Source organism: Anolis sagrei, chromosome X (assembly GCF_037176765.1).
Source record: "Anolis sagrei isolate rAnoSag1 chromosome X, rAnoSag1.mat, whole genome shotgun sequence".
In the NCBI taxonomy this organism is placed as follows: domain Eukaryota; kingdom Metazoa; phylum Chordata; class Lepidosauria; order Squamata; family Dactyloidae; genus Anolis; species Anolis sagrei.
In genome coordinates, this window is record NC_090034.1 from 81751038 (window position 1) to 81764685 (window position 13648).

General features: G+C 43.3%; 1 protein-coding gene across 5 annotated transcripts in view; it reads right to left on the reverse strand.

Moving 5' to 3' along the window:
• The window catches only part of COL16A1 (collagen type XVI alpha 1 chain), a 215668-nt gene that overhangs the window by 57499 nt on the left and 144521 nt on the right, over positions 1–13648 (reverse strand). For 2 of the 5 annotated variants that reach the window (XM_060785720.2, XM_067460591.1), the window contains exons 33-45: positions 12619–12672; positions 12478–12519; positions 12347–12382; positions 11558–11611; positions 9187–9246; positions 9035–9088; positions 8755–8781; positions 8212–8277; positions 7941–7994; positions 7744–7797; positions 5357–5410; positions 5051–5092; positions 1917–2030 (exon numbers count right to left, since the gene is read on the reverse strand). In XM_060785720.2, coding sequence (XP_060641703.2) covers positions 1917–2030; positions 5051–5092; positions 5357–5410; positions 7744–7797; positions 7941–7994; positions 8212–8277; positions 8755–8781; positions 9035–9088; positions 9187–9246; positions 11558–11611; positions 12347–12382; positions 12478–12519; positions 12619–12672 — 711 coding nt within the window. The remainder of the gene's footprint in view (positions 1–1916; positions 2031–5050; positions 5093–5356; positions 5411–7743; positions 7798–7940; positions 7995–8211; positions 8278–8754; positions 8782–9034; positions 9089–9186; positions 9247–11557; positions 11612–12346; positions 12383–12477; positions 12520–12618; positions 12673–13648) is intronic. The other 3 variants (XM_067460593.1, XM_067460592.1, XM_067460594.1) reach the window with 3 other exon arrangements.

Below are 13648 nucleotides of genomic sequence, written 5' to 3' on the forward strand. Positions count from 1 at the left end.
GACAAAAAAATGGTTTCATACCCAAAAATGTGCAAAATATTGACCTTCAGGCTTACTTACTTACTTATGTGATCCCTCCTTGTCTGAGTATGATGGCTTTCCAAGTGTAGTGTCTTGGCAGTAGGTGACTACAAAGCCCTATTCTTGATGCTCATGTTTATCCACAGTATCCACAGTAAGGGCATCAGTTTCTCCTGGTCAGGGTTGGCTTGATATGCCTTCCTCTTGGCATGTTTCTCCCTTTTGTCTACCATTAGTGCCTCTTTGAATCCTGCAGCACTGCTGGTCACAGCTGGCCTCCAGCTAGAGTGCTCAAGGGCCAGAACTTCCTAGTTCTTGGTGTCTATGTCATAGTTTTAAAGCCCATCTTTAACTTTCTTTTCCTGTCCACCAACATTCTGTTTTCCATTCTTTAGTTGGGAGGTCATGTGTATAAGCCAGTGGTTCTCAACCTGTGGGTCCCCAGATGTTTTGGCTTTCAACTCCCAGAAAACACCTGGGGACCTACAGGTTGAGAATCACTGGTATAAGGTGTATGCGGAGGACTTATGGTTTTTATTGTGTTTACTGATGTTAATTGTAATGAATGTTTTACCTGTGTTAAATGTTTTTAATGTTTAAATTATTTTTGTACTGTTGTGGGCATCGAATTGTGTCATTTTGTAAACCACCATGAGTCACCCTCGGGCTGAGAATGGCGGTATAGAAGCATAGTAAATAAACAAATAAATAAAATATGCCTGATCACCATCTCTCAAAGCACTTACTGTACTCCCAGCTAAAGAATGGAAAATGAAATGTTGCTGGCAGGAAAAGATACTTAATGATGGGCTTAAAGCCAGCCTTAAAACTGTGGCATAGATACTGAGAACTGGAAAACCCTGGCCTTTGAGCACTCTAACTGGAGGTCAGCTGTGACCAGCAGTGCTGTGGAATTCATTTGGGAGTTGTAGTTGCTGGAATTTATAGTTAACCTACAACCAAAGAGCATTCTGAACTCCACCAACGATGGAATTGAACCAAACTTGGCACACAGAACTCCCATGACCAACAGAAAATACTGGAAGGGTTTGACGGGCATTGACCATGAGTTTGGGAATTGTAGTTCACCTACATTCAGAGAACATTGTGGGCTCAAACAAGGATGGATCTGAACCAAACATGGCATGAATATTCAATATGCCCAAATGTGAACACTTGTGGAGTTTGGGAAAAATAGACCTTGGCATTTGGGAGCTGTAGTTGTTGAGATTTATAGTTCACCTACAATTAAAGAGCATTCTGAACTACACCAATGATGGAATTGAACCAAACTTCCCACACTGAATCCCCATAACCAACAGAAAATACTGGAGGGATTTGGGAGGAACTGACAGTGATTGAGGAGAGATGCAGTTCGTTTACCTCTGGAGAGCACTGTGTTCCTAAGACCATCAGAAATATATGTTTTCTGATGGTCTTTGGCAACTCCTCTAACACCCCCCTCGCGACCCCAGGAGTCCCGACCCCCAGTTTGAGAAATGCTGATCTATGTCCCTATCAGGCCCCTTGTAATCCTGAGAGTTGTAGTTTGTAGTTTATAGTTTTAGATCTTTAGTCTTCTCAGTCCAAGAGTGCCACAAATCCCATCTCAGTTAAAGTGGTGTCAAACTGCATTTATGCTACAAATATAGATGCTCCTTACGGTTCTGAAAAGTGGCACGATTGCAATATTTGGGTTCTTTCATGCCTTGCAATGATAGCGCTATTGTTATTGCATGAAATACTGAGATTTGGAGGCTAGGCAGAGGCCTTTCTCAGCCACAGAGCTCTCATGCTTCACCGACCACACTATAAATCCCATGACTCTATAGGATTCAGCCATAGCAGGAAAAGCTATGTTTGCGTCATGTGGTTTTTGAGGTTTTGGAACTTACCCGTGCACAGTTCTCGATGCCCGGAGCTCCAGGCATGCCTTGGTCGCCCTTTTCGCCTTTGACGCCATTGGGGACTTGGATCGCCTGGCTTGGAGCGCAATCTCCGCAAATGTGCTGTCATGGGGAAGACAGAAAAAGAGAGATGAGCATCAGATGCAAAAAAAAGATATTCCCTGCTGCTTTCTCCAGAATCGATCGTCCCGTTTGTCTTGTGCATGATGCATGAGCCGCAGGGGATGAAGGAGAGCCCTGCCAAACTTGGCTCAGGATGTAAATGGGAAGGTCTGGCTTTATTTCTGCATTTCTGGGCTTTGCAGTAACAAATCTCCCCAAATGTACAAACCTCAATTCTAAATCTCCTTGTGACAATGTTTCCCATTTCCCCTTCTCTTAAATTTTGGGGACAGCTTTGTTGGAATGTCAATGGAGCAGAGTTTGAGTGGGATACTTGTCATCTTTTTCATCTATTTTTTCCCACTCTTATCACTGAAGAATGGGCCACAAAGTCAACTTTAATTCCAAGGTGGAGGAAGTCCATTTGAGCCCTGCTTTTGCACACAAGGGGCATCTACACTGTAGAATTAATGCAGTTTGACACCGCTTGAATTGCTATGACTCAATGGTAAGGAGTCGGAGAATTTGTAGTTTAGTTGAACAACTTCGGCAGAGAAAGCTGAAGTAATACTAAAACTACAACTCCCAGGAATCTATAGCATTGGGTCATGGCAATTATTGGAGCCCCCGGTGGCACAGTGGGTTAAACCCCTGTGCTGGCAGACCGACAGGTTGCAGGTTCGAATCCGGGGAGAGGCGGATGAGCTCCCTCTATCAGCTCCAGCTCCTCATACGGGGACATGAGAGAAGCCTCCCACAAGGATGATAAAAATATAAAAATCATCCGGGCGTCCCTTGGGCAACGTCCTTGCAGACGGCCAATTCTCTCACACCAGAAGTGACTTGCAGTTTCTCAAGTCGCTCCTGACACGACAAAAAAAAGGCAATTATTATAGTGGTCCAGAACTGTATTAATTCCACAGTGTAGATGCACCTCTAGTACCTGTTTCTAAATAAATTTCTCATTTCTCTAGTCTTTTAAATATCTTTTCTGGACCTTGTGAGACTCTAGCTCTGAAGATTTCACAGCAAGATTCCAAGGTAGTGAAAGTGGTGTAAAACTGCATTCATCCTGCAGTGTAGATGCACCTGAAGGAAGTCTGTATCCACACAATTATTTTCTTAAAAAATTATTTTCAGGAGGTTTTCCACCCATGGAATGGTCCCCAAATAGCCTCCAAACCACACTGGTTCACCCACTCCCAGATTTGCAGTTTTACAAGACATTTAACCTTGATTTGCAGTTTTACAAGACATTTCACCTTATGTCTCTGAGAGCTCTGGAAACCAATAAACTATAAATTCCAGGACTCCAAAGTATGGAGCCATAGTAGTTAGGGAAGTGCCACATCGCCATAATTCCACTTTGTGGATGGGGGATGAACCACTTTTGGCATGTTTTACCCTTAGAGGAAGGTAAGGGCATGACCAAATAATGCCAATAATAGGGTTGGCATAAGCCAAAATCAACTTGAAGGTACCCAATAAGAAGTCCAATTACACTTGTGACCAGCATACATTTTGGTGCCTCCAATGTTAGCCCTGTTTCTGGGTATATACCAAAAATGGCACCAGTTTCCCTTACCAACTCTATTGAATACAGAAAATAGGCCAACTCCCAGTCACCATCTGCTTGCCCATAGAAAAACATTATAACCAAATCTAAGAAATTAAAACTGAGGTCATGTATTCAATGTCATTTTCTGAATCAGTGGTCCAAAGAACCCCAGGAACAGGTCTAAAAACCAAGACATCAAGAAAAACAGTTGCTGGGCTTTGTTATTTTTTAGGATCTTTTTTTATTATTTTAAAAATTATTGTGAATAGTGCCTCACAAAGTTATACAAACATTCAAAACATTTTCTATTTACATCATGTTTGCATCATTTCCCCTCTTTCTCCCTCCCTTTCCTCCCCAGGAACAGTTTACAAATTTTGCTGTATTTATTACAATTGTTCAATGATGAGGATAATCTTCTTAAATTCCTTATATTTATCTTTCCCCTTTATTCTGTAATTTAAGCCTTTCCATTTTGTCTCCCATGACTTTCTGATGCGGCCCATTCTGAAGTAACTTTTCCTTTCATTAATGTAGTCTTGGAGGAGTTAGTCCGCTAAATATTTATACTACATTTTTGTGTCCCATTTCTTTTGATCCTTCCAACCTAAAGTGATGGAGGCTTTGATTGCATCTAGGGAGGTAGGTAAAGGTTTTCCCCTGACATATCTGACTCTGGGGGTTGGTGCCCATCTTAATTTCTAAGCTGAAGAGCCGGTGTTGTCCGTAGACACCTCCAAGGTCAAGTGGTCAGCTTGACTGCACGGAGGGATTACCTTCCCACTGGAATGGTACCTATTGATCTACTCACATTTGAATGTTTTTAAACTGCTAGGTTGGCAGAAGCTGGGGCTAACAGCAGGAGCTCACCCCACTTCCTGGATTTGAACTGCTGGCCTTATGATCCGCAAGTTCAGCAGCTCAGCAGTTTAACCCACTGCGTCACCGGGGGCTCCGATGCATCTAACATGTAATTTATTAATTCCTCCTTGATCTTAAGACAGGATTGATTAAACCAGTGGTTCACAACCTTTTTTGGATCAGGGTCCCTTTTGACCAGGGACCACTTTCCAACATTAGTATCAAAAGGGTTACAAATCAGTTTTTGTTCAACTTTAGATTTGGTTTTGCTATTTGAGGTGCTGATTCAGAAACCTGCATTGGATAAACCACATCAGCTCTAGCTTCTGATTAAGAACATATGCCATCCAGTAGTTGCCATCTGCTTGCCCACAGATGCTCTCGTTGCAACAGTGTAGTAATGGTGAGACTGTGGACCATATTTTAGTTCTTATGGACCACTGTTGGTCCATGGACCACAGCTTGGGAACCACTGGATTAAACCCTAAAACATCTCTGATGGTCCTGTATTTAAAATGTTCTTTAGAGCACAGTTTTTGTATACAGTCTTTTTAAAAAATGAATACATCAATTGGAGGGATCCTTTTTATTTTTTGCTTACCTTTAGCACATCAACACTCTCAGCAGCCAGAGGTTCATAGAGCTGAGGAACAGAGAAGAGAAAGAAAAAGTCAATGGACAAAAGCAATCCTCCATCTTCAACCCTATTTTAATCCTGAGCTTCCAGGTTCTCTCCCTGATTCCAAATAAATAAAAAGCAGGTTGAAGGTCTCAGTGGTTCTCTCTTCTTCACTTCCTACATCTTTCCAAAGATTTCTAGATTCTGTACTATTCTTTTTTTGGGATGTAACAGCAGAGCAAAAGAGGGGGCTTAAGAGAGTGCAAGCAAAGGCGGTCCTGTACCTACCAAGTCTCCTGCCGTCCCAGGCATTCCTGGCAAGCCATTGTTTCCTGGGATGCCCTAAAGGCAAGGAGAAACTTTGAATAGTTGGACTCCACTTGATCTGTTATCCCCTGATCCATTCCTTGCTACCTCAAAGGATTGTCAATGGCTGCTACTCCAAAGAGGATCGGAAGGTGGGACCCCTACTCCAGAAGACCCTATGGACAGATGCCATAAAATGGTCTAACTGGTTCGGAACTCCTCCACTGTGTCTCTACAATATTCTGCCATGTTTCTCTTAAACTTTGTCTTTAGATCTTGATCAGCTCCTTGATTGTCACTATTTGAGGATAGAGTGGCCAATGGCCCAGAATCTACATTGTTCTGGCAGAGGATGAAAGCCTGTCATATGTAGCCATGGACAGATCTACACTGAGCCCTTATCTTTGGTCCGATCTGGGAGAACTTTGAGTAATCCACAACTTTGTTGAACATAGCTCAAGGCTGTGTTTAGCAACTTTGCCCTGGACTAAACCCAATCATCTCCACGCATAATTTGGCCATCATGGAGCTGACCCAGAGGGACTTCATACTAAGTGATCAGTGCAGTTGTGTCCCAAGTTCACACGCTTTTCTTTAACATTGCAACCTCTGTAGCTAGACTCCCAACATCTCACATACGAAAAACCAAGATAAGTATGACAAAAGAACTGCCAAAATGGGCTCATAAAGACAAAAACTATGAACGAGGAAGGACACAAAAGGGAAAAGAGGATATGGCAGTTTGCATTTGACTGGTGAGGGTTAGATTTCACCCTCTGCTCTCTTTTTTTGTGGAGTTAATCAAGTGCAGACTCCTTTTGGAATTCAAACACAGTTTGAAGTCATTGGAGAAGGCTGAGGACAAAACTGGAAAGCAGGAGGAGAGTGGGAAATGGGGACATTTCACAAATGTAGCTGGGAAACTGGGATGACAGGGGATTAATCAAGACTGTCTCCCAAATGGGCACAGTTGAAGGGTATGTGATTGTAGTGTCTTGGAAGGACAACTGGGCAGGTGGAAAACGAAGATGGATATGCCAAGTTGGTGTTATCTTCCTGGATGATATATGGGAGGTCCGAGAATGCCTTCTTCTTTATTTCTCTGGCTGCAGAAACAGAATTGGCTGCACTTTGGTTTTCTGTGGCTGTTAAATGGCCATTGGAGATGATCCCGCAATAGTGACATTGATTGCAGGAACAGAGTGTCATTATGGACACAGTATCTCCTTCTGCACCAACCATAAGAAGACATACACAGCTCTAATGAGACTGATCGATTGAACGATGGAAACTGCCACTCTGTGTCTTCCATTTATATATTTGGTCGACTTACACATGAAGTTATATAGTAAATTCTTCTTCTTCGTGTATTGGGAGTTACCAATTTCCACCCCAAAAGGCTTTAAAGAACTGGCTACAAGGGCTTTGAATACCATGGCCATTTTAAATCAACTGTTATCTTTTAATGGAGTTGTTTTAAAGAGTTTTAGTTCTAGGGATAATTTAATTGCAATTTAATAACTTTTCATGGGTTTCGGCTCCTGCTTTTGTGCAAGCTTTTATCTGCCTTTGTGGTTGGTTTTTAGAAGTTTCCTGGAGAACGTGGTCTGGGGAATAGAAAATAATAATAATAATAATAATAATAATAATAATAATAATAATACATCACACAGTTCTAGACACTTGGGAAGTGTCTGGCATGTGATCCAATACAACAGCCAACAGAGTGATCTTGTCTGCTGTGGACTCATCTTGCTGTGTTTCTAATAATAATAAGAATAATAATAATAATAATAATAAGAAGAAGAAGAAGAAGAAGAAGAAGAACGTTCTGTCTAAATTGTTTGCATTTTTATATTGTTTTAATCTATTAATATTGATTTTATTTGATTTTACATTCGGAAGAACTTTCTGACAATAAGAGCTGTTCAATGGTAGAATGCACTGCCTGGAAGTCAAATGGAATCTTCTTCACTGGAGGACGTTATGGCCATCTGTCGAGAAAGCTTGGATTGTGTCTTCCCAAATGGCCAAATGGGATTGGATAGAGTAGCCCTTATGTTCCCTTCCAACTATATGATGCTATGATTCTAAATGGGTCTGAGAGCAGGTGGAACTCTTCCCATGTATAAAATAGAGGCTGTTATACTTTGGACACTTCATGAGAATACATGACTTATTGAAGAAGATGATCATTCTTGGCAAAATAGGATCCAAAAAAGGATGGAATTATGAGACTGATTCAACTGTGTAAGCCATGTGGTTTCAAGACTCAAGCAAGGCTATGGATGTTCTTCCTTCATGGATTCCTCCTAAGTTGAAGACAACTTGAGGGCACCAAATGATCATCACAAGTCCCTTCAACTGACCTGTCTCCCTGGAGCTCCTGGAGGTCCTGGTGGTCCGGGGGCCCCTGGCGGTCCCTGGAGAAGTGGAAAGAAAGCAAAGAAGCCATTCAGAGAGCCACAGGTGAGTTCCTGTAAGTGTGTGTGAGCCAAGGGGGGATGGAGGAGCCAAGGCTGCCACGTACAGGGGAGCAAGCATGCACATCCATGCCCACACACACCTGAGGGCCTGGCTGAGGCTGCCAGGAAGTCCCGATCCACAGTCCTGGGGCACCCTGCGGGTCCAAAAAGGGGAGAGCGTTTAGCAAGGAGCCAAGCGGGACCTGAGTTGGTCAGTCAGTCCAGCTTCTGGAGCTACAAAGGCGTGTGGAGCGGCTGAGCGGAGGGCGGGAGAGGCACACGGGCAGCTCGGGCCACCATCCAGCTTAGCAGTGAATCCTTGCCCCACAAAACAACACTGGAAGGGAAGCTGAAGAGCAGAACGACGCTTACCGGAAGGCCAACCATATTGGGGTCCGCCCGGGAACCGGGTTGGCAGCTGCATTCTCCAGCATCTCCCTGGGAAGAAAAAGGTGGTAGAGAGCAAGAGTAAGCATGTGGCACACCTATGTGGCCAAGCATCAGGTCAATGGAGTGCCAAATATGTGACGGGTTTTGGTCCAACCGTAAAGGGGCTACTGACCATCCTTCAGTATCTCTCAAAGGGGCGAATTGTGAGGACTGTGTCCAATGCATGATGAGATGGCGACTATATATTACCAAGAGCAGCACAGAAAGCCTTCCAAACCTGAGCCTCAAGATATATTAAGAGCTTAAATGAATTTAATTGACTCCAATGTTTAATTCTATTTTAATGTTTGCATGTTCTGGGTTTTGAATTGCATTTTTTCTATGTGTTTGATGTTGTGAGCCACTTTGTGCCTGACTCAAGAGATACACACAGCATATAAATAAATATAATAATAATAATAATAATAATAATAATAATAAGACAATGTTCCCAAACTTGGCATGAATGAGAAGACAGTAACTCACCTTCTCACCCCTGGCTCCCTTTTCACCCTGGAGAGAAAGGTAAAAGGTGAATCAATACAGAGTCTCAAATCTATGAAAGATGAGACAAGAAAATGGTTACCAGGTCTACCTTTGGCATTCAAATATACCCAGCTATCTGAAGATCTGGGCTTGTTTTTGCCAAAGTAAGGATTTTCAGAGTTGGGAATTCCCAGGAAATTCAACTAGGTGACCATTCAAGTCTCCTACTAGTTTCCAACGACAATTCCCTTCGAAACAAGCCAAACTGCAGCTTACCTACCATTAAACCATTGGTGCCAGGTACTCCTGGGAGGCCTCTTGGACCTTCAGGACCCTGAAAGAGAAGGTGAAGACAAAAGAGGATTTAACAAAGCAAGCTTAATGTTGGGGATTCAAGAGCCCCCAAGATACAAAGGAGAGGTTTCCACTTACCGATGGGCCGGTGACACTGGCACCTGGAGGTCCTATGGCACCTTTAAGACCTGGCGAGCCCTATATATATAAACACACATGGTTACAAAAACAAAGCTGGGAACATTCCTGATTGAACCAAACCAAACCTCCTCTGGATGAGGAAAAAAGTCTCAAAGCATGCATCTACTCTATAGACTTAGCTCTTCTTGAGTTCTCATCCAAGCCTTAAACCTTTGCACCGTTCTGGCTTAACTGTAAAGGTGTTTAAGGAAAAAAAGTAAGTTAGCTACGAAAGTCTGGAAACATTTTGCAAAGCTATTTATCGGTGTTTGAAAAATGTATCTGATCCATTCTTCCTTAACCACATTATATCCACAGATTCAGTATCCATGATTTTACAAAAAAAAGTTACCCTCTGGAAATGTTTGTGAGCCTCTCTTGGACCTCTAGTGAGATTCTATGGTGTGTTTCCAGCAAATTATAAGGTACACTATTATCCATGGTTTTAGGGGTTCCCTATGGGTACAGAGGTTGTCCCTTATTTACACTTCTACTTAGGATGGAAATGCCTGCTTGTATGAAGTTTCCTGTGATGTTTGCCAAGAAGGTCCTTAATCATGATTGCATGCCATGTCTGTATAATTATCTATGCTTTCACTCCATATTCCCAGCCCCATTTAAGGGAGCAGGTTCGCTGCAGATCCGAATGAACTGTTGTGCATCGCAAATGCAATTGATTTACTGAAGCAATACCTTGAGCGACAAAGCCTCTGCATTTTTGCTGAATTCATAGTACAATAATATTCTGTTCACATGCCAGCTGTCTGCTTAGGTTCATTACAGAGCAACACTGGGAATGTGAGCTCTGTTTTGGGAAAATAACTCATGGATATTCGCAGTGTTTGGGTTTTTTCCCCCGTCTTTTCATTCAACGGTATTTACAGGCCAACCTACGAGAAAGTTCTCAGAGGGGCTCGCGACAAGAAGTGCAACAATTGAAAAATTCAATAACCGTAAAAACTGCAATGAAGGGATAATGCAGCATAAAAACACAAGCCAGGGAAATTAAAAAACAGCTTAACGCAGAGGCATGTTAAATGTTGTGTAAAATAAAAAGAGTTTTTGTCTCACACTAGAATAATCCTGATGTAGAACCAGCCAGCATGTTGTAGTGGCTTGAGTGTTGGATGTTGTGAAAACAACAGGCTGACCTTGGGCATGTCACACACTCTCAGCCTCAGAGGAAAGCAAAGGCAATCCCTTCCTCTGATGAACCCCTCCTGATCCATATATTCATAGACGACAGTACCCATTGGCTTTAATACAATATCATTGTAACACAAAGTTCTTCGAGGCATCTAACATGGTCACTCTGGACTTCAACCAGGATAGGAAAAGGAACTGGCTATCTTCCCATAGTGAGACATACATTGAATACAGGTGCAATGAGATTTCTGGAAGAGCATGACTGATGTCAGAAGCAATGAAATGTCTTGGATTACAGAAGCTATATGTTCTCCTGGATTACAGAAACCCTGTGATTTCTGGGACCACAGAAGCAATGTGGCTTCTGATATTACAGAAACAATGCAACCTCTGGGATGTTAGAAACAATGCAAGTTCTGGTTTTGTAAAAGCAATGTGATTTCTGGAATGTCAGAAGCAAAGGGACTTCTAAGATTACAGAAATGATGCAACTTCTAGGACCAAATAAGTAATATGATTCCTGGGATTACAGAAGCAATGTAACTTCTGGGATCTCAGAAGAAATGCAACTATGGGATGTCAAAAACAACATGACTAACATCTACAGCAATATGTGACTTCAGGAAGCCTCCTTCAGATATTCATAATGATGCCACCAGATATGCTGTGAAGCATGGGTTGGCTATACTTTGCCATAAATTTGGAGAGAAAGGAGTAAATGCCAATGCTGCAGTGCCAGAAAAGGAACATCTATGTGTGTGACTCCTGAAATCTCATTGGACCACCCTTCTTCAAAGTGAACCGCCTCTTGCAGAAGCTTCTAGGAGTGGCAACTCACCTTGGGGCATCTGTGGCATTTACAACAGATCATGTGGCAAACAGGGCAGAAAACGGACTGCCAGGCCCACCGTGGTTTTACCCCACCCTTGCTCTAGGAACTGGATGGGAAGAGTACAGAAGAGGCACGTTCCACTGCTACAGTTAGCCCTGGAGTGCACTAATCATCTTTGAAAAAAATACACGGCATACGGAGGTTGAGAGATTCTATCACCTCCAGCATCCGCCCATTGCAATTCACAGGAAATGAATACGAAATGAAAGCTGAAGCAATTGCAGTTGCTGGACGCCTTCATGTCTCACCCACATCTGTGGCAAATTAAGCAATCCAGATGCAAATGCTCACCTTGGCACCTTTTTCGCCAGGATTTCCTGGGGGGCCTCGAGGTCCTGGCATTCCCTAGAGAAAGAGAAACAAAGGAAAAGCACAAAGAGGCAGCAAGAATAGACTCAGCATCTGGCAAAATGAGGACTTTTTGATGAAAAGTTTCTAAGAACATTAGACAAAATGTACCTACGTTCAGCTGAATGTCATTGCCATACATTTTGAAGGGTTCAAGACATTCCTACTAGGAGAGGGCAATGCCCCATCAATGGCATTCCCCATCTACATTTTTGGAGATGTCCTCAATTGGAACATTCCATAGGAATGGAAGGAAATTCCATGAGGATGTGTCCTATCAAGCCAATCCATGACTCCAACAGTTCTCAGAAGGTGCTAAATATTGACTGAATTGAAACTGGAGAGCTGGTTTTTGGATTTTTTTCCAGCTACCCACCTCCCCATCCTTCCAATCAGCTCCTCTCTGGACTGGGATGGGATGGTAGGACATTAGGGCCACATCCTTCTTGCACTGTGGCCTCTTCCACACCATCCAGTCCACCTATGGAATCCTAGGGTCCGTGGTGAGAAACTAGAGATCACTGGCTGAGAATATCCCTCCCAAAACTTCAAATGCTACAATTTCATAGGATGGAAGCATGGCAGGTAAAATGAAAAAACTTAGTAATCTAATTTTATAGGGTAACAGGGCCCTAACTGAATATACCAGAGTCTGAATCAAGCATCCTTTGAACAACTTCATGACAAAGACATTCAAACAAATGGGGCAGAGCAAAGTGAGGGGATACTTACATGGCTTCCTGGTGCCCCTTTTTCCCCTGGTTCTCCCTGAGTAACAGAAGAGATACAGATAAGTCTTATTCTAACTACAACACATAGCAAGGACAACCATGGATACACCCAAAAGATGTGGAGATACTCACATCTTGGCCTTGGATGCCTTTTCCAGGAGGACCTGGGTCTCCCTAGATAGAAGCAAGAGAACGGTTAGTGGAAATATGAGGTGTTCTCCTACAACATTTAATGTTTTTGGAACCCCACCTTAAGCAATGACCCCAACGTACTTGTAGCCCCTTCAATCCAGGAGGTCCTTGAATTCCTGGAAGTCCTGGTTTTCCCTGTTGAGAAAAAGGAATATGCAGAGGAATTAGGACAGATAATTAAATCTACCTCCACTTTCACCATAAATAGGGAAGATCAATCAATCCATCCATCACTGATACATTTTTATTTTGTCTTTTATCATGGGATTCCAGGGAAGTGTATAATAACAACACTTTAAAACTGCATGATTGGGATTTGGGATGGGGTAGAGTCTTAATGTTCAACGCTTTAACAACACACGATTTAATTGGTGTTTAATTGTTATATTTATATTTTAGTTCATTAGCATTGTTTTGTATTTTCTGTTAGTTACCACGAGTCCTTAAATAGGGAGAAAGGCAGGATAATAAATAAAGTGAACCATAAATGAACAAAACACTTCCTGAAAAGTAAGTTAGACAAGGTCGAAAGTAGGCCTGTCGGTTTCGTTTCGTTAATTCGTTATTTCGTATTTAAATCGTTATTTTTTGCATATCCGAAGCGATATCAAAACATATTTTCAAACCCGGAAGGGTTTGAAAATATCGAAGCAGCAGCCCCATTTTTTTTACGAGCTGAAGCTCTGCTCGTTAATGGGATGGAGGCTGCTGTGCTGCAGTGCTGGTGCCTGGGAGCCAATCCGGCGCTCCCAAGCACCCCAGCAGTAAATGGGGCGGGCGGGGCGAAGGGGCGGCGCGAGGAGGAGGAGGGCGCAGGAGCGCGCGCGCCATCCGATCTGCTCCGGCTGCTGCGCCCTCCTCCTCCTCCTCCTCCTCCTCCCAGCTGTGTTGCAGGAAGTGCGGGGAGGAGGAGGAGGAGGAGGAGGGCGCAGCAGCCGGAGCAGATCGGATGGCGCGCGCGCTCCTGCGCCCTCTTCCTCCTCCTCCTCCTCCCGGCACTTCCTGCAACACAGCTGGGAGGAGGAGGAGGAGGAGGAAGAGGGCGCAGGAGCGCGCGCGCCATCCGATCTGCTCCGGCTGCTGCGCCCTCCTCCTCCTCCTCCTCCCAGCT